The sequence below is a fragment of the Harmonia axyridis genome, chromosome 6 (genome assembly GCF_914767665.1).
Source record: "Harmonia axyridis chromosome 6, icHarAxyr1.1, whole genome shotgun sequence".
In the NCBI taxonomy this organism is placed as follows: domain Eukaryota; kingdom Metazoa; phylum Arthropoda; class Insecta; order Coleoptera; family Coccinellidae; genus Harmonia; species Harmonia axyridis.
Window position 1 is genome coordinate 5,946,916 of NC_059506.1, and position 22,090 is coordinate 5,969,005.

The window sequence follows — 22,090 nt, forward strand, 5'->3', positions numbered from 1 at the left end:
AAGCCAACGTGTCGTCTTTATATTTAGATTTTATCAAGTCAAGTTCATTTGGCCGAATAAAGAATTAAAGATGATTAATCTGAATACAGTGAATATTAGTAATTTACAGAAACACTTTGTTAAACTCATAAAAACTGAGACAGAATGACATAAACACTAAAAAGTCTATTATTTTCAATGGATCTTCCGATTTTCAGCCTTTAAAATTCATGGATCGAAATGACATATTAGAATAAATTTTTAATAAAACGGAATCTTGTAACAAAATTAATGCATCTCCTAGTTACAAAAAGGGGGCGGGGTTTCTACAATTCCTACGAATTTTACATCCCAAAGTTTAAACTATGAAATTTCAGTGGGATCGAATCGTTCGATAAAAGTCTGCTGTAAAGCTACATAAAATCAACCGTTTATCCCAAATTGATCCGGACGTAATAAATTCATTTCCTGCCCTCAGCCACGTAGCTTCCTGATCGATAAACCTCCTTATAATTTTCGAATATTACCGATAAAACCAAACATTTAATAAAATACACGATCTACATTAACGCAAAGTTCAAAAACCGGACGTTCTACCCTCAACCCTCAAACTTTCCAGCCTACCGAATATCCCCGGTCAAGGGGGTTTCACATAGACCTTGAAAAAGGGGGCGGTCACACACACAACAACATTACCTTGAACAGAGATCGGCTAGGAATCGAACCAACAACACATCACCAAGAAAAACTTCCAAGTCCGTTTCTGTATCGGAACCGGATGACGACGCGTACGGGAAAAATAGTTTTTTTTTTCTTTACTCAATAAGGCACTTCACTCATCACAGCAGCAGAACGAGAATATGTGAGCGTACGCACAGGAAGTCTACCGCCGACCTTCACCGGAAACGACGAGCTGGCAAAGATGCAGAAAGCAGAGATCGCATCGGCATTCCCTGACATGTCTGGTAAAAAGCCACAGCGGGAAAGTCGGAAAGCCACTACTGGACGGATCGCGGTGCGCCGTGGCAAGTGTGCCAGGCGGCGTAGAGCGCATGGGCGCGCTGCAATTGACGATCTCGAGTCGGCCGAATGCCGTGATGGGGCGGATGCGCCAGAGAGTTCGGATGCAATCGAACGGCTAAAGGCGACCGCGGACGGCGGGATTTGTCGCGGGTAGCAAGACGGTCGAATCGCACATTCCAGAGTTGTTGCTGACGATTGCTTCTATTTTCAATAAGAGGACCATTTTAAAATTAGCGCTGCAAATTTAGTAACAAGCTTTATTATTTCCGCTATAGCTAATCTGGAATATACCAATTAGATCATAATGACAAAAATATTTCTTCACACGATAGGCTGTCGATCGCATTTTCGAAATTAAACAACCTAAACTATTGAACTGAATGCTATTTTATTCATCATCAAAATTCAATTTCCATTTATATTTTTTTTAGTTGGATTTTCTACAAAAATTTATCGATCTCATTTTTCAACTGGGAAGATGAATGTGGTGAGACAATCGATTATTTTTAGCAATTTTGTTAATATTTGAATACCAATTACATATTTACGAAATTTGAGCAAATATAATTTTTCTAAGTGTGACCTTGTAGATCTACAAGATAGATAGATCTGTAGGCTAAGCCGATCTTCGAGCTATTTATTACTGTGGTCAACGTAGATATGTGAGCTTGATAGATCTTTGAGCCATTTATTATTGTGGACAAGGTAGATAAGTGTGGTAGATAGATCTTTGAGCTATTAATAATTCTGGAAAGGTAGCTATATGAGCCAGGTAGATCTTTGAGTTATTCATAACTGTCTACGTGGTAGATACGTGAGCTAGATAGATCATTGAGCTATTTATACTTGTGAGCTAGGAAGATAAGTTAGCAAAATACATATTTGAAATGTGGACAAGGAAGATATATGAGCTATGTCAACGTAGATATGGAAGCTAGATAGATCTATAAGCTATTTATATCTGTGGGCAACATAAATATGTGAACTAAATAGACCTTTGAGCTTTTTATGACTGTGAGCTAGGTAGATATATAAACGAAATACATATTTGAGTTATTTATAACTGTGGGCGAGGTAGATATATGAGCTATATATAAAACTGTAGTCAACGTAGATATGGAAGCTACATATATCTATGAGCTACTTATACCCGAGCTTATACCTGTGGGCAACATAAATATGTGAACTAGAATCTAGATACACCTTCGAGTTGTTGATAAGTATGGAAAAGGTAGCAATATGAGCCAGATAGATCTTGGAGCTACTTATAACTGTGAGCTTAGTAGATATATAAGCATAATCTTTGAGCTATTGATAACCGTGGACAACATAACTGATCAAGATAGACCCTTGAGCTATTTATAACTATGACAATGTAGATCAGCAACCCTTTTTCTTAATTTGTATATTTTACAATGTAATACTTGAAAAAAATTTCATAATTTCATTTGAAATCAAATTAAAGAGAAATATTCTTTCACAAGTTCTGCGGTTTCTGCAATATATATTGAACGTTTCAATCAATCAAGATAGACCCTTGAGCTATTTATAACTATGACAATGTAGATCAGCAACTCTTTTTCTTTATTTGTATATTTTACAATGTAATACTTGAAAAAAATTTCATAATTTCATTTGAAATCAAATTAATGAGAAATATTGTTTCACAAGTTCTGCTGTTTCTGCAATATATATTGAACGTTTCAATTAAACTAATGACATCAAATGTGGCTATATAGTTATAATAGGATGAGTCGAGAATTTCATAAAATCATACGGAGTGCACACATACAGTCTTTGGCTTGTACACAAGCCTTTTTCTCATAAGAAAGAACTAAACGTCCAATTTCAAATATATATTTGAGCTAACAAAACATTTAAAGAATTGGTTGAAAGATAATTCGCCATATATCATATTTCGATTTTTTTCGAAAGTAATAACTAATTTGTTTTGAATACAATTCTTCGGGTTATCGCAGGCAGCTATAATAAATTAGCAAAAACGATAAGCATATATTAATAAATATAACGACATATGAGTCAAGCCAAATTTTCAAGAATCTCTTGATGATAATTATGATCTAATTACCTTCGTCTTTTTTCATGGACTTTCTAGAGTGTCACTAGCTGCACTGCTCCTTACCTGAAAAAAATATCAAGAATTATTATCAAACAATTTTTTATATTGACAATTTAGTTGTTATCATCACTTCGTTTAACATTTAAGGTCATTTAAAAGATCCTAGAACATTGGAAATTACTAGAAAAAACTGAGTACCGTCTTTGATGGTTATGTGATCTGAAAATATATTTATCTTATTCTGTGGCTAATTCATTCATTTTGCCATATCTAGTAGAACAAAATCGTGCGAGAATATCTCAGATTATTTTCCATGGTTATATTTCATTGGTACTAGGAAATCTCCCCTCTTTGATTTATCTATTATCTGTCAAATGCGTAGTATAGAAAACTGTTCTGCCAACCAACATTTTTCAATGCAAAAATCACTAAACGATAATTATGGAAATATTCCATCAATTTCAGTAGAAATTCAGCGAATTAGAGAAGTTAATGTATGTAATGTCGTACACAAAGATCATTCTGAAATTCGTTTATTCCAAAAATCGCCCCTTTGTGGCTCGTTTTTGAATTTTGAACTAGTGGAAGAATATAATGTCATCTGCACTTGTATAATACATAACTATTTTAGATTCAAGCTTGTATCGACACAAGAGAAGGGAGGTATTATGAAAAATTTAATATTCAGTTTTGCACCTACGAAGTACTGATCATCAAGGTATTGTTCTTGCATCGGTATAGGTATTTTCAAAAAATATTAGGAGTAACTACAAAGTTGAACGAATTTCTTTTTCTCATGCAAGAGGTTCTCTAGCATGAGATTCGACCCTACATTAGTTTAAGAGAGATCATTTTTCGGCTAGTTTTAATGATTAGTAAACTCGATCTTCACCCTACAAATTCTCTTCGATACAAATCAGATCATAAGTTGCAATTTGATTTCGATTTTTCAGTTTAATATTGTCTATTTCTCAATTTCAGTTTTACAAATAAAAATTTGGTGTTTTACACAACAATACATGGTTTTTCAAGTTGTCAAAAAAATATTTACTATCAAAAATGATTCCATAATTAAAGATTTCCAAGAGTTCTAATGTCACGATTCTCCGAACAAAGCAGTTTCAATGGCAGCTCCCGGACAAATTAGTTCCAATGTCACAATATTTGTCATAGAAGTAGTAGCTCTTCTGACCCAGCACAAGGCATAGTAATTAAAGTGTTCACTCCCCCACATTTTACATCTTTCTAGACAAAGTAGTTTCAATACTTCTAGAACATTAATTTCAATGTCACAGTTCTCCGAATAGCGTAGGTTTAAATTCATAGCTATTCGGACAAAACAGTTCCGGTGTCATAGACAACAGACAGCGTAGTTTCCGTTCAACGTGACTTCTTCTTGATAGTGTAGCTTCAATATCACAGATTTTCAAACAGTAGGTTAAGAGCGAACACCTTTCTCAATAACAACATAACAAATTCCGACGACTCAACTGTTGTTTTGTTGTAACGAATACATAAGCAGTCGAACTGCCAGTTATTTGTAAGCTTATCAAGAAAAAGTAACCCAACAATAATCACGATGATTTACTAAGAGGCAAGACTTGGGATAATCCGAACCAAATTCTGGTTTTCTCACCCGGTTTAATTTTTTCTCCAGCCACCAACCATTGGTGCATTTTTTCCAAGGGCAGCAGATCAGAAGGATATACGTGGGTTGTTAAATAAGTTTTGCGGTTCGATAAAAGAGGGCGTTGCTAGAAGGTTACTTTTATTGTGTTATGTTGATACTCATAATAAACATAGATAGAGGGAGCATATGTCATTTTCAGTAAGCAAATTTTGTCCCCAACTGCGCGGAAAAGAAAACATATCAGTGATACGATATTTCACTCAATTTGCGATTTTCTCCACAAAGAACGCACTTCTTATGTCCCATAGTGAATAAACGTTTCATATTAACTCAAAAAATATTGAAATAAATACCTAAATATATCAGAAATTCAGAAAACGAACTTCAAGCGCGCCAAACGACGTGAAACAACCGATGACACTAGGAGAGCAAAAGTTGCCAGAAAATAATAAATATTCTGCATACTATAAATTCGACAATTAGGAAAAATATCGGATTCCAAATATTCAAATTTGCATATTTGATCGGGAATCGCTCAAATAAATTTCATTCAATATAATATACATTCATAATGATATAGTAAAATTGTGGATTGTTGTGATTTGTGTATGAATTACTTGAAAACTGGTAGAACAATAAATTCTGAATATTATTGTAATCTTTTAAACCAGCTGAAAACATTCGTGAAAAAATGGCCAAAATCCATTAATCAAAATTGAAATTTCGTTTGAGCATCCACCTTATTCACCAGATTTGGCCCCTGGCGACTTCCATCTGTTTCCAAACCTAATAAAAATCATGCGTGGAAAGCGTTTCTGATCAAATGATGAGGTCATGCCAGCTATAAAAGCGTGTTTGGAAACACTTCCAGATTCTCACTTCAAGGATGGCATTCATGAATTGCATTGATTTTCAGGGAGTCTGAAAAATGAGTTGTATTTCAAACTATAAAATTGAGTTTTTCTTATCAAACAGGAAAACTTATTGAGCAACCTTGCGAGGATAAAGAACTAGAACATTTCTCCAAAAATGTTGATTTCATTTTCTATACAGACCCCAGTTTGCTACGCCCATGTCAACAACTAGGAGAAAAAGCGTGTATGATATAAACAAAATACACATAACGGGGGGGAAAGAGACTAATTTCATTACTCGATGTGTATCGTGAAGATTTTTGTTAAATGGATTAGGATATTCCGTATTGCTTTAGCAATTATGTAACCAAACTTGCCGGATCAAGATACCAAACAATCGTCTGATTTCGTGAACATAGAGGGTTTCACCTCACATGGAAAAAAATTATTTGGGCTAGATATCAGAACTTTCAATGTTTTTCCCAGTTGGTGTGGAATAAACGATTTAATTCACACATATGTGTTAATATCCTGTTTCCCTTCACTTTATCTTCATTAGTTTTATCACGATAATCTCATGAAAAAAATTGCAAATTTTAAAGAAACGTTTAGTATTTTCTCCAACTCGGGAATAATTCGAGTCAGTCAAAAAACAACGAATTTTACACCATACTTTATTTCTATATAGGATTCTCCAATAGGAAAGATTCAATTTAAAATGGCAACGCTATCTATTATTTTTCGACATTTCTTATGTCATTTGTGTTTAGAAGGTTATGCCATTTGATCATGGAAGGATAGACGCTCCAACAACACTCCCGAATTGTTTAATTGTTTTACAATATCAGTGCTAGTGCTCATTTGTGAGCAGAAATTTGAAAACATAAAAATGATTTTGGGTTTGAAATATGTATTTGAGTGGCGTACAGGGTTATTCACCATAAATTACCCACCCCTCATCAGCGTTATTATTGCCTACAGAAAAAAAAAGTTGAATGTAAAAGTTGTGTGCTTGTGACTAAATTTTGATAAAATGCTATCAAAAACCCAGTGGAAAAAAAAGCAGATTTCAGGGGATACAAATTTTTCAATACTTTTTTCGAACACCTGTATATTATTGAATTTTTGGAATGGTCTTTTTTTCCTGATTTCAAAAATATACCATATGTTACCCCTATCTTATACCGTTCTCGAGTTATTAGACGTCGATTAATGGCGAATTCACTTAGTCTTAATATAACTTAATCATAAACTTAAGATGAAACTATTATTTTTATGGTAATGTACATGCACGCGACTTAAGGACTTAAGAGTGTTTTAAGAAAGTCATAAGTTGGCCAACTTTCAATTCTTCGTGCAAATCAGGTCCTGCGCATGTTCATTAGACATCTTAACGAAGACATGCGCAGAACCTGATTTGCACGATAATTTGAAATTTGGCCAACTTATGACTTTCTTAAAACACACAGACTTTTTGCACCTTTAAGAACTACTTCTTATTTTCACCATAGACTTATAAATAGAGCATCGTCTTTTAAACAAGGCAGAACGTTTTTTGATGAAATCGACAAAACGTCGTTCGATAAATTAGACAAGGAGATTTTGAGTTAAAAAATACGATTTCATAAGAAAATTAAAAGACGCTTGAGAAGAATAACAGAGGCTCCTCTAACGAAAACTCATATAAATTAGGTAAAGCAAGGCGGCAAAATTTTATTTTGCCGGAGCGCTAAAATATCTGGGGGCGGCCCTGTTAAAATCAGGGAAGAAGTAGTGACCTTTGCACACGGTGAGAGGTCAAAATGACGCCTGTAAAATCATAGAAATCGAGGGGAAAAAATAACTCAACTAATTAACAATAGGGAAATAACAACTCCGCACATTAGAAGCCACATCCAGTTTCAGTGATGAAGAAATCATTATACATAGTTTTTCAGTTCCTTTTGTATCCATGTAACCAATCACAAAATTGTAGTTTTACATTTTCCTGATTCTATCAGCTTAAATGTATTTTTTCAGGAATGTCGTTCGATGCAGTTGTCGTAAAAATAACATGTTTAATTCAGACACAAATCAAACATCGACATCCGTCAATTTTCATACAGAATTGATCATTTCTATCCATCAAAGTGAGCATATTTTTCAATATATCCCGAGTACCTACCTACATTCTTATACCTACACTCACCGGCAAAAAAACTTGGCCACCTAAAATTTCGCGTTAAAAATATTCCTAAAGAATTCTGTGGCTATTACTACAACTTCAGTAGAATAATATATCGAACTTGAAGAAAAACTTTATACCAACTCGGATTTTTCCTATAAAATAAACTAACTCAACCGTGGCATCCCAAACTTGAACCAACCCAGATTTGTTATGGTAGAATCTGAAACGGATATGTATAAGAAGTTTTGGACACGTAATGCACAGGGTGCACAATTGATCTGAAATTATCGAAGGGTATATCACGAGTGCTACAAATTTTATCGAAAATTTATTCTTCTCCACGAAAACTTGTTTATATATGAAAATATGCCGATTGATAAAATCACGGTTTGTTTGAATGTTTTTGCCTCAAATAAACAAATTTGAGTGATGAAATTAAAGAATCATCTCATAAAAGTTGAACGAGTTGTCTTTGGGAAAAAATTTTTTCAACAATTCAAAAGTATTTCGCGTCATTCTTTCATTTTGGCACTGAATCGGTTTGTGTTCATTATTCAATAAACCTCCAAGCACTTTCAGCTGTCAATAACGACAAATTCAAAGTAAAATTTTGACGTTTTAATGTAAAAAAAGGTACCTATCATCGATGAGTATAATACCGAAAGAGTAATGCATTGCTATTAGTTGAAACCGCCAAATTGTCAGACATTTTTGACATGTGAAAAAAAATAATCACAAGAATCTCGTATTTTGAAAAAAAAAAAGGTTAAATTATGTACTTCACTGAAAATTCCATCAATATTGAATGAGCCATACCAAACTAATTAATAAAAGTAGAATCGGACAAACCACCCTGTAGAGTCTCAATTATGGTCTCCAACCATAAGCCAATCATTGTTTTGAAACTGTTGAGACTACCTATATTCTAAATTTCTGACGGTCTCCTCCGGAATCACCCTGTACACCGCTTTGGTCATGGAACGAGCGCTCAAAAACGGTGGCTAATTAAGAAAGGTTGTAGATAAAATATCCATGGCAATCAACAAAAGACAACACGTAGTACCTTGTACGTAAATTTCAATTTTTTTATCCACTGCATTTTTTTTATCACGAGTAATGACGAACTATTAGACATGTTTTGTTAGCGAATTTCGTGAAAATCATCGGCAACGCTGTCCAGCACACCTAAACTGAACGGTCCAAACGTTGTATAATCAAAAAAAAAGGCCGTGATCGCCACACGAGGAGCAATCTGGATGAGTCACTCCTAAATAAATACAACAAACGTCAATAAGGAGCAATAAAGGAGAATCAGCTGAGACTGTGAACAGCTGGCAAAACCGGCCTCTGCGATCCCGTAGGCCGGGTTATATTACGCAACCTCGCAAATGTAAACATTATGGATAACCTAACCTTTGACAACATACGACGTCTAGCCATCTACCTACCGTCACTTTAAAGTTGATCTTGTTAATTTGCGTCGACGAGGAGCAGTCGGTACGCATTGCCATTTCTATCTAATTTAATATATCACAGATAAGTTTCGACATAACTACGAGCAATTCGATTACGACGTATTCGGGGTGTGTCTGGTCATCATGCAGTTTACACATTTGGCTTGATGGTAAAATACAGTTCTTACGTTATGTCCTCGGATTTGTATCACAGAATTGAGGTAATTAGCCCGAACAACGAACTTTTTACAGGATTCACTAGACCTATCGACACTCCCCTTGCAATGTGGACACCATCTTGGCTGTCAGATAGGAAAGCGAATCGTGTCGAGTCGAACCGAAGAGAGGCGGGACCGGCGGTTGCAGCATTGCCAACGTTACGACTATTCCTCGGGAAAATTGTTAACTAAATATCGATATAATGAAATGGAAAATTACAAAACTGCAGATTCGATCGAGATGAAAATATGCATTTGAATGTGGAATGAGCCACGTGGAAAATTTCGTGTTTATCGCATAACCAGAACCACATAAGATTCAAGAATATCGAAAAAAAATTATACAATAATTTCTTGACCACCGAACATACGTAGATGAGTTTTTTGAGTGTTGAAATGAAATATTTCCGCGATTACAAATCCGATTAGGTATATTGAGTTTTTGTATAAATACAGGGCGTTTCACCCATTGATGCGACGCTCTTTTATGGTCAAGTGCTGAAATTTTCGATTTTTTTTCGACACAGGCTCCATTAGAGCTACATTCTGGAATGATTTCGAAATACCTTGGTGTACCAAAAAGTATTTGAATGAACTAACATGATCTTTTCATTATTTTTGTTGTTGAATTATCAGATTGTATGGATTAAATTAACCCAAGTTTGTTCGAAGTTTCCTCAAAGTAATAAACATAGATAGAGGGAACATACGTCATTTTCAGTTAATCAGTTTTGTCTCCAACATGAACTATCAAATTTGACATGAAGCGCACGGAAATGAAAACATATCAGTGATACGCACTTCCCATGTCCCATAGTGAATCAACGTTTCATTTTCACTCATGGATTCTACGGTGAAAAATAAGGTTAGTGTCCAAACATGATTATGCTCTCAAATTCAATAATTCAAGAGCTATTCGAGATTTTATGAATTTATGTTATACGTAGGGTCAATTTCATTCAATCTGTTTCTAGAGTGCGTTTCAAATCAGTATTCTATGGTCATAGAAATTAAAATATGCAATTATTTCAAAGTGACAGGTGTAATCATTATTGAAGCTATTAGATTATAATTTCACGATATGAATCCCCGTTATTCAAATAATGAATTTCTGGATCTATTCCATGTCCACGGTGAATGCAACAGAATTGTTTCGAGAACTTGTCGAGCATTCAATCAAAAATATCCACATTTACCACCAATTGACGAGAAGATATTTCGGAAGTATGTTTCAAACTTTCTGTTATTCCCTTTTCATCACCACGCTGATTTTTTCCTGAATTCATAAAAAGTATTCTACCGCTTTTTATATGAATAGAAATGGCACACAGGAGTCCTGCATGATTTTATCTCATTTGGTAGGTACAGGTTTTTTTCTTCTAGGTAGGTACCCCAGTATAATGGATATTCATAAAGAAACATCCTTTCAAGAAGATGAGGAAATTTCTGATTTGAAATTCGATGAGTTCTACCATTAATTCTATTGCATTCATCGTGAATATGGAATTAGATATTTATAATACAAGTGCAGAAGTTATTGATATTCTTCCAAGAGTTCAAAATGAACGAGTGGTAGAATGAGCCTTCTGTACGAGTTTCAAATCAAACATTATTTTCCCGAATTCACTGCCTTTTTATCGAAATTGACGGAAATTTCCATAAATATCTATTATTGATTTTTGCATTGAAAAACGTTGGTATAACATAAATTAATAAAATCTCGAATAACTCTTGAATTATAGAATTTGAGAGCATAATCATGTTTGGACACTACCCTTATTTTTCACCGTAGAATCCAACGAAATCACATAAAAATTGGGTTCTAATTTGAAAATCGAAAGTTATGATCGAATTTTGTTCACAATATTTAAAACACCCTGTGATGATATTTCTCAAGTTCAAGATATGCAGGATATTCCTACATCATTCTAGTTTGAGAAAGTGAATTGAGTATACGCATAGGATATTCACAGTAAAAAAAATTCACGTAATAGTGACTATGGAAATTCTATCTTTTTTTCGTTTTTCCTTAATATTTTGAAAACTCTAATTTTAGAAAAGAGTGATTGAAAATGGAAATTTTGATAATATCTAAGACAAAATGAAAAAAAAATTTTTTTTGAGAATTTTTTGTCTAATTCTTGTATAACCGGAAGTGCAGGAACTTCGAAAATATTTTAGCTGAATAGAGCATCATGAACAAAGTCATATTCCGAATTTTCAGATTTCAAATCGGCCCCGTTCTCCATAAACGTCTAATATGCCGTTGAACTTGAAACATCCTGTATATAGAATGACCATATCAAGATGCCTGCAGAATAACACATCTGCAGATTTCAGATAACAGCATCATCGAAACAGAACCATAAAAATTCAAGAAGAATAGCAATAAAAATGAGGAAAGCACCAAAGTGAAGTTAGGAGCTTTTGAGTGCTCGCAATGATTCGCAAATTGCACTAATGGAGAATCAATGAACGAGCGCACAAAATCTCCTGACTTCCCTTCAGTGCATTTTTTTCGATCAAGCAAAATGTGATGAAAAACTCCATATATATGTTATAGTCGTGTCTTCAATATTGAAGAGTCGTGACACTTTCATTGGATAGGTAAGATAATTCCTTGGCATTCTTCTCTATTTTCTGATACATGGATTGCTCGTTGTGAGGTGAGTAAAACCTGTTTTTGTTATTCGTTTTATCCACCGGTATGCAGAATGAGAATGTTATTCAACATTCTCATTCAACATCAGTTTATTGATAAATCTTCGGATAAACCATGAAAAAATCGAATAGTAAAACATAATAAATGCACCGAACTTTTAAGTAGCTTGGTTAAATTCGTATTCATCGAATTTTTAGCGAAATTATACTTGCAGTCTTTTGATTGGATATATTGATATATAGGATGTCCAAAATTGGAGGAACCAACGAAAATGATCGATTTCTAAAATCAATTAAAAAAAAAGGGAATAAATATGAACTCGCAAACGCTTTGTTTTCAAGATACAAGGTGTTCAAGTTTGATTTATTTTCTAGTTTTTTTTTCTCGTAGCACCTTACCTTCAAAAGATATTCAACTCAAATTTGGTATAAATTTTTCACTTTGAAGATTTTATTATATGAAACTGAATCTTTTTATGATTTTTATAGTTTGATAAGAAATTTTATATACATACAATCATGTTATAAATTTTTCACGAAGGGAAAAAAAGCGATTTTATTTGTCAAAGAAATTTTATGTTTTATATTTAAAAAACACGAGTTTATATTATAATTTCGGAACTAATTGCAATGAAAAATAAATGATTGCACCAATAGGTCCTACTGAATATTATAGAATATTTTTGCTCTATGTTTATAGCACCAGTAATAACGGACATGGGCGCTCGCAGGTGGGGGGGGCAGGGGGAAGGCCCTGCTGAGATTTTGATTGCCTCATTTTTCAGCACAACACCCTCAATATAACTTTCTCAATCCAAAGGACAAGGAAAAAAGAAAAGTAATGGATTCACAACAATTTTGCGGTTTTCAATGACAATCATGGATGCCTTATCGTTTTTCAATAATTTTCATTTTGCCCCCCCTGAAAAAAATTCTGCGGGCGCCCATGATAACGGGGTTATGTGAACTTTTCATTTCACGTCATTTTCCAATTTTCTTTTATAAGAATTTGAATTAATAAGGTTGCGCTTTTCATCAAATAAATTATTTCAAAAATCGAGCCCAAAAATGTGCCATTCATTTTTTACTAACTCAGAGGGATTCTGAGATCATCCTACTAGACAACGAATTTTGGATACACATAAAATTTTCTTGAGCAGGTTTTTATCTACCTATCTTCAAATAAATAAAACATACAATACTACATCGAAAACGCATAAACCCAATTGTCAATAGAATTAAGTTAATCAATATCTAACAAAATTATAGTGGATACTCAAATGTAGGAACAATTATATCAATAAAATGTCTCGCGTATGTTATACAAAAACGTACCACAAAAAGTATCACACTACGTTAATGAATTTCTGGTCAGCTGATGCATTTAAATGGGCAATAGATGCATCCGCTTAACTTCTACGTAATAATTTTCAAAGTATCAGCTGAATGTTATAACGAATCGAAATGCATGAAAAAATATAGGGTTGTTCCATTGAAAAAAATATCATTTTATGAAATATTACGACAACGCGACTGTCAATTTTTTTTTCGGCATCGAGAAGACCACTAAAAATGCCACTAGTTTGCTCATTTAACCGACATCGTAGCATCAATAATAACGGAATATAATAAATAATATATTATTGGCTAACACCTGCACTTGGTAATGAATGATAAAAATACAAAAAGAAAAAAAGAAGTACGATTTCCAAGTTTGTAATATCATACGATATTAATTATTTATCTGGTCAATGTATCAACAAAAATGCCATCAACATGACCATTGTCAGACAGAAGATTTCCACGCTATTTCATAGGAATCATAATCGAAAGTAAACCAAGGAGAATGTACATCATCAAGGGAGAGTAGCGATATACCGGTTTCACCCTTATTAGGGATCATCAGTACCGCATAACTCAACCCAAGATGACGAACAAACGAAATAGCAGGCATCTTATTCTCCTTGGTTTACTTTCGATTATGATTCCGATGAAATAGCGTGGAAGTCTTCTGTTTGACAATGGTTATGTTGATGGCATTTTTGTTGATACATTAACCAGATAAATATTTGATATCGTATGATATTACACACTTGGAAATCGTACTTCTTTTTCTTTTTGTATTTTCATCGATAATAACGGAGTTGGCAATGGTGCCGACATAATTAGGAACACCCTGTATCCACTGTTTTGAGTGCTCCACAGGCGCATGAACGGACGAGCACCCCAAAGCTCCAGACGTCAGCGTTAATCCAGATTTTTCTCCAAACAAGTCGGCAAGCACAGTCTGCGGCCGATCTAACCCCGGCGACACGGAGGGGTCACAACCCGTGTTAAGTTAACGTTAACCCCCCTTCAGATCCGCCCTCGCGTACGCCCCAGGAACGACGGCCGAGTTAGAGAGAACGTACCTCCTAATTGACAAACGTCTGCATCATAAATCAATAAACATCCACACACATACGGGAAACAACATTTAAGCTTAGAAAACTGCACTCTCGCGGCCGTCGCAGAACCTACCCCAACGAAAATAGCCGGTTTTTGGGGTCGAAACGCGGGTGGGACGGATATAACCTCCACCCCCCCTCCCGGAACATCTGACAACGCCGCGGATACGACGACTGTCTGTCTGGCTTCGATTTTGGCGGGTCGGCGATCTCGCTTCCTCCATCCCTCTCGCCCGAAGGGAGGTCAAAGACCCGCCCGCCTTTACCCTCTCATCTCCACGCGAGCGTCTACCTTTCCGGGATCATTCGGGAGATCCGTGCAGATTCCTGCCGGAGACGCAGAGCGCGATTCGCACCTACAGTCCATTCAGGAATTATCGACATCGAAGTAGGCCGTGAACGTCTAGTCGCGGCTTTATTTCTGGTTACAAAAATATCACTAAAAATTGCTATGGTTCATCGTAGAAATAACCAGTTTAAATTATTTTCATCATTTTCGTATCCGAAAGATCCTGAATTTTCGAAATTACGATTATTACGAAGGGACGCATACAGTCATGATTTCATAAATTGAAATTCAGATTATATAACGTAAAAATATAGTGAAATGCTATCTCATTTCAAGGAATTCCAATGAAGAGATACTATTCATTTGAGAGTCGCCCATGAAAGATCCCATTGAAGATCATTAAAATATGCATATTCCTTTTCACCAAAGGCTCTTCAAAAATTGTTGCATTACTGATGGACACTGGATATCAACCTGCTTGCAAAATTCTCATCAAATAACTCTCATGGATCATTTTAACTGTGGTGTCTAAACTGGTGAAGAAAACAGAAAAAACCGGTTGATAAATTTAAAAAGTGTAGCTTAGTGAATGGAAGAGCCATATCATAATAAGACAGAAATAAAATTCAAGAATCCATTTAGTAAATGAAAAATTTTGACATCACAGTTGTACTGTAACTTTCAAAATTGGAACCAATTTATCAGCCGATGTGTAAATTACTTTCTAATCAGTATTTATTGAAACTGTTCATGACATGAATGATTGATTAAACTTGTATGAAAAATATAGGTACCATTTGTACTCGAGTTTTCTGTTTTTTTATTGAAATGCTTTTATACTAGTTTCTATTGAATTACATAAATTATTTTGCCCATAACAGCTTTAACTCAATCACTAAAAGCATTTTTGCATGAAATTATTTTTAATTTGTGAATTATAACATTTTATTGCATTCTATTATTATCTTCAAGTGGGTAAGAGGTGAAGAAATTCTTGAAGTTACTCTTCTGAATATATTTTTCGATTAAATACTCAGAAAAAATTCGATAAAGCAATTGGAATTTATTAGATTTTTGGATTAATCATTGAAGAACAAAAAACAGATATAACAATACTTAATTTCAATATAGAATATAAATAAACTATAGATGAAATGCCAAGACGTTGTTTAGCAATCCAATTATCAAATAATACTCTCTTCATAGATTTATATAATCCTCATGATCACCACTGTCAAAACAAAACATCCAGGTAAAAATCCAAATATCCAGCATTCAAAATAGTGCTCCTTCTACTTTTACCTTTGAATATACTTGAAAAACATTTTGTTTTCTTTCTAGAGTCCACTGTTGAATAAATAACCAAGTTTCCTCCAGATAAATGAATTTCACATTTTGTTGCAAATATTCTCTGTATTCACCATAAAATCGTACTCAACTTATTATGTTTTTCTGTTTATCAATAAGAATTTTCTTTTTATTAACTGTTTTGAACTTGTAACCAATTAAGTTTATGTAATGTTGTCTTTGATTGATTAAAATCCAGATACTTTTTGGTCAAATTTCATCCAGGCTGATATATTGGTTGCTTTTGGCTCTGCTTCTGGTAACAATCAAATCATTCAATGATTCTTTGAAGGTGAAATCGTATTGCACAGGTTTTCTTCCACTAATAATCCAGGTTGTAATGACTTTCCTTCTTCTTTCTTCAAACAGTACTGTGAGAAATACTCAAATAAACTTATCAATGTGTGTTTGAAATTGATACAACTTTTAAGTTTCAAAATTTCTTGGATCAAAACCAATAACAAAAACAAACAGAAATCTAACCTCCTGTCAATGACATTTCCAATGCCAACCCGAAATCTGCAATTCAAAATGTTACTGAATGAGCCAGTACCAAGTTAATTTCGATTTTCCAAAGCCACCCGGGATGTCAATAATTCCTGAATGGACTGTACTCGCGTGCCGGCCTTGAGGTCCCGACGTAGGTAGATCCGGCTCGAAGTAGCGTATGGTCATTAATCGAGGCGATAATGAAACCGTTGGGATCGTTAGAGCGGGGATGGAGGAAAAACTATCGGCCAAGTCTGGAAGCGTTTGGCGGTACGCGCGCGGACTCGACCGGCGGATGAGGAATTCGAGGTCGAAATCGATTCTGTCGGTCCGTCCGCGCCGCGTACAAGATTTTTTGATGAGGTTTCGGGAATCGGGGTGAGAATATCTCGGTTCGGTACGTTGATGGGCTAAATCCGTTCGGTGGTTCTAAAGTTATACAGGGTGTTTCAAATTAAGTCGGTACCGTTGCTAACTCCGTTATTATTGATGCTACGATGTCGGTTAAATTGTCAAACTAGTAGCATTTTTAGTGGTCTTCTCGATGCCGAAAACAAATAAAAAATTGACAGTCACGTTGTCATAATATTTCATGAAATGATATTTTTTTCAATGGAACATCCTATATTTTTTCATGCATTTCGATTCGTAATAACATTCTCAGTTAGCTAACTATGTCATGGTCACAGTTTTTTGGGATGCACGTGTCATTCACATTGATTACCTCGAGAAAGGTGAAACGATCAACGACGAATATTATTCAAAGCTTTTAAACAGATTCTACGTTAATTTGAAGCTAAAACGGCCACATTTGCCAAAGAAGAAAGTGCTGTTCCATCAAGAAAATGCAAATGTGCACACTTGTCTAATCACGATAGTCGAAATCCACGAATTGCGCTACGAACTGCTATCTCATCCAGCTTATTCTCCAGATTTAGCCCCCTGCGACAATTTTCTGTTTCCAAACCTCAAGAAATGGCTGGGCGGTAAGAAATTTGGGTCGAATGAAGAAGTCATTACCGAAACAAACGCCTATTTTGAGAGCCCCGAGGAAACCTATTGTTTGGGGGAATAAAAAATTAGAAAAACGCTGGACTGAATGTATCGAGCTAAAAGGTGATTATGTAGAAAAATAAAATATTTTATTGTCGAAAAAAATTTGTTTTAATCAAAAAGTCACGGACTTATCAGTCAGAAGTTCATTGTTTTGTTCATTTTACTCCGAAATTTCAAATGTGATGATAGGATTTTCTTAACAGAAACAGAAGTTCCATCAGATTTGCATGGAAAAACCTGAAGGTCGCAAAGCGATAGTTTCAGGAGTTCTGGAGTTATGGCCGAAAGAAGATATTCTTCAACTGATGCACTGCGAAATACCAAATTGTGTCTTCAAGTTCTGACTAAAACAGAAATCCCATCAAATTTGTATGAAAAAACCATCGCATGTCGCAAAGCGATAGCTTCAGGCGTTCTGGAGTTATGGCCAAAACAAGACACAATTTAGTTTTTCAGTGCATCAGTTGAAGAATATCTTTTTTCGGCCATAACTCCAGAACCCCTGAAGCTATCGCTTTGCGATTTTTTGGGTTTTTCATACAAATTTGATGGGATTTCTGTTTCTATCAGAACTTAAAGACAAAATTTGGTTTTTCGCCGTGCATCTGTTGAAGAATATCTTCTTTCGGCCATAACTCCACAACGCCTGAAGCTATCGCTTTGTGACCTTCAGGTTTTTCATGCAAATTTGATGGGATTTCTGTTTCTGTTAAGAAAATCCTATCATTACATTTGAAATTTCGAAGTAAAATGAATAAAACAATGAACTTCTGACTTAGCGCACCCTATCGAAAGCAACAAAAACAAATTTATCATGAGTATATTTTGTCCTCAATCAACAAGATATCATCTTTCAGACGAGATCTAATTTGCTCAAAAATGTTGAGCCAAACTGAAGTTACAGGCATTTCAATCAGTCAGATTTCTCCCTTTCACCTAATTCTATTTGATGTCGTAAAATCGAAAGTGAAAATTCAAAAAGATAGAGAATTTTCCAAGGATTACAGTGATGATATTTTTCTGCAACTTCATATGAAACATTTTCGTTTTTCATTTTTCTACTCGACGATAGCTATTACGCTTCATAGCGGTAGAGGTATGAATTTCAAAATAATTTCCAGTGTTTTTTTTTGTTTACTTCAGTAGTAAAATTTTTTACCGCAAGTCTCTACGATGAGTGGTTCCTGAGATATAGCCGCTTACCTCGCTTATTTGCCCATCCTGTACAACTTCGTACACCGTACGTCAGTTTGGCCATCTCAGGAGCACCAGAGTAGAAACGAACGGGTACCTAATGTTCGACCGATACGCGGAAAGCCACGTGTCGGTAATACCTCTCAACCCTAATAGAACGTCGCGGCGTAAACGCTGGAACACGCCGTGTATCACTCCCTTCGAACTACATCCAAAGAAACGTATTTCCGGTTCACCTGAACGCAGGAGCCCCCCTTTCGATGCCCGTCAAAAGACTCCTTACACAGTCCACGTGATGTATTGGCGTCAACATATGGGGTGAAGTCGTCTTGTCGGACGCCCCCGTAATCGAACGCGTCGAGGAATCTGTCCCCTCGCAGATAATCTCTTCAGGAAATATCTCTCGTCTACGTATAGTGGGTGGAATCTATAAATAGCGTTTGAACCGGAAGCAACTGTTGAAAAATCATATCTGTTTTTGGCCGACATCGGGGGGAATGATTCGAACACCCGTTTAGGGGGTACAAGAAGAATTATCTTCAAGCCAAATGGCACGCGACATCCATAGTCTATTTCTGTCTTTCCACACTCGAGTTCTGCTGAATCCTACCTGTGGTGTATTCACAAGAGGGAGAGGGTATACCTTTTTTCGAGTTTTTTTTTTTGCAGTTCATTAAGTTCTCTCAAGAAGAGACGAGAATTCTCCAAGTGCCAGTTTGAAAGTCATCTGTCATTTAGTTCGTTTAAAATTTCATCTTAAATTTCACATTGCAAGCGTCCACTACTAGGTGTGTTCTAGATCAGTAATAGTCAAGAGGGGTTTATACCACGTGACTTTCTCGCGATCAGCCTTTTTGATATTCCAACACTTTTTTAGGATGGGTGTAGCAAATTGAAACAGTATTTACATGTAATAGTTATCAATTTTGTAGTTCCGAAAGTGAACGTAAATAAAATACTACCACCTAGTTGCTGCGCCGTTTAATGGAGTATTAAAATTTTAAGGCGGCCTTAAATTTTAATGAACATTCCTGCAACTAGATGACTATCATTTAGAATATCGATGAAATTTTTATTTCAATATAATGCTTGGACGTCGTCATTATGTGTGGAATACAACATCATTCAAATGTCCTCGGCATGATCTTTTACAGGGCTCGATCCTTGTGAGGTAATTTTCGAGGATGCGCCGACACATATCTGTCAATATCTCACCAATAACTTGACGGATGTTCGTTTTCTGACCTAATACAAAAAAATCCAATGGCGATAAATCACAAAATCTTGGTGGCCAACTCACATCGCCGAAACCAAAAATTAAGAGTCCTGGGAATTTTTCTTGCAATAAAACCGAAACGGATTGTGTTGGTTATGGCATCATCTTGCTGGAAACAAATCTCTTTCAATTCCATATCATTAATTTCAGGCCAAAAAAATTGATAATCATTTAGCTATAGCGATGAGAATAGATGGTTTGAGTGACACATTCTTTATTCTCAAAAAGGTACGGGCTAATCACTGCACCAGACTAAATAGAATACCATACAGTGACTTTTTGCGGATGTAATGATCTCTCAACTGTCATATAAGAATTTCCACTGTCACAAATGTGACAATGTGAAAAATGTATTTTGCCGCTGAAGAAAATTCGATGCAAAAAATTGTCACCCAAACATTGTTATTCAAGCACCCAATCCTCATATGTTCTACGTATACCATGGAAAGCTGGCTTCAGATTTTGTGTTAACTGAACCTTATAGGGATGCAAACGCAAATCCATATGCAAAATACGCTATAATGTGCCGTAAGAGAGGCCCAAAGGTTTTGCGCGCCGAGGAATTAATAAATTTGGATCTTCTTCAACACTTTCACTTACAGCAGTAATATTTTTGGTCGAGCGTGCATTTCGATGATATACATATGTGCCTTAAGACATCGGTAACATCCGGTATATATTTTTTTCTCTGTCTTACCAATTGTACCCTCAGATGGACGACTATGTCGACTTTAATCTACCCGTGAAGCACGAAACGTATACTAACTACAAAATCATTGTTTAGCCCCGGTGCACACATACGAATTTTGCAGTCACGACACCGTTGCTGTGTCGTACTTGCGACCTGTGGTACAAAGAATCAAATGGGAGCATGCACACTACCCGCCGTGCAGTTGCGACGTCGTAACTGCCAGCCTACGGTCGTTTTTTGGTAGCATGTCCCTCTAGGCCGCAACTGTGCCGCAGTCGTACATGCGATCTCTCAGTACTCTTTTCTATATTGGCCTGTGCACACATACGACTTTTGTCGTGAGTTCGCACAATGGCAGAGAGGGAATTGGATATCGATTTCTTCATTGAAGAAACTAAAATGAGATGATGTCATCAGAAGAATTTATTGGATAGTAGTATGTTGTTCTCATCAATTCTTCGAACAACAGGATTTTCAACAATTCATCTCTATTTCTCATGATCGGTGAGTCCGCTGGTAGCCTATATATTTTCTTCCGAACGATTTTATCATTGTCTATAGTTATTGCGAAAGTAATAAAGTGTCTTATTCAAACTCTTATAAAAATTTAAATTCAATTTTTGAAACAGCTAGAGATTTCAAGATCATATGAGTGACAGTTTCGTAGAAATCATGAAAAACTGAAAAAGTTTTAAATTTTTATGATCCAACAAATACAATGCGCACTGTTTCCCATTCAGCATCGTGAATGAATACTTTCTGGACTTATTTGATTATAATCAAATAAGTCCAGAAAGTATTACATTCACGATGCTGAATGGGAAACTAGTGCGCATTGAATTGATCCGGCTACGCAACCACGCCGGTGTAGTATGTAGTGTGCATTGAATAGGTACGACACCGCAACGGGTGTCGTAACTGCAAAAGTCGGATGTGTGCACCGGGCCTTATATAGCAAGTTTTCACAATATTCGCACTTTCAGCAGTAGATATACTATCCATATTTTTAAATGGCAGAACTCCAACAAAACATATGACGCTTCAGATGATAGTTCTGCTTGACATATGTCATTGAAAAAGGACTGTGAAATCCGGATCGCAATATGCATAACCCAGTATTTGAATGTATGAGTATGAGAATCTTTTTTCTGGGCAATACCAGTTGTATTCCTTGTAGATCATAAAGCATTAAACATACAATAATGATTAGCGAAATTTAATAAGATACGTTCGTT

General features: G+C 35.5%; 1 protein-coding gene across 8 annotated transcripts in view; it reads right to left on the reverse strand.

The window, feature by feature from the left end:
• LOC123682929 (protein alan shepard) overlaps positions 1-22,090 on the reverse strand; it is a 106,900-nt gene that overhangs the window by 75,584 nt on the left and 9,226 nt on the right. Inside the window, exons 1-2 of one of the 8 annotated variants that reach the window (XM_045621763.1) lie at positions 9,376-9,493; positions 3,092-3,145 (exon numbers count right to left, since the gene is read on the reverse strand). The exons of 2 other annotated variants lie outside the window; for them this stretch is intronic. Coding sequence is in view for 2 of the 6 variants with exons in the window: in XM_045621759.1 (XP_045477715.1) it covers positions 9,182-9,244 (63 nt within the window). In the remaining 4 variants the exon portion in view is untranslated. Of the gene's footprint in view, positions 1-675; positions 972-3,091; positions 3,146-9,181; positions 9,494-22,090 lie in introns of those variants that run through there. 5 more of the 8 variants (XM_045621764.1, XM_045621765.1, XM_045621759.1 and 2 more) reach the window with 5 other exon arrangements.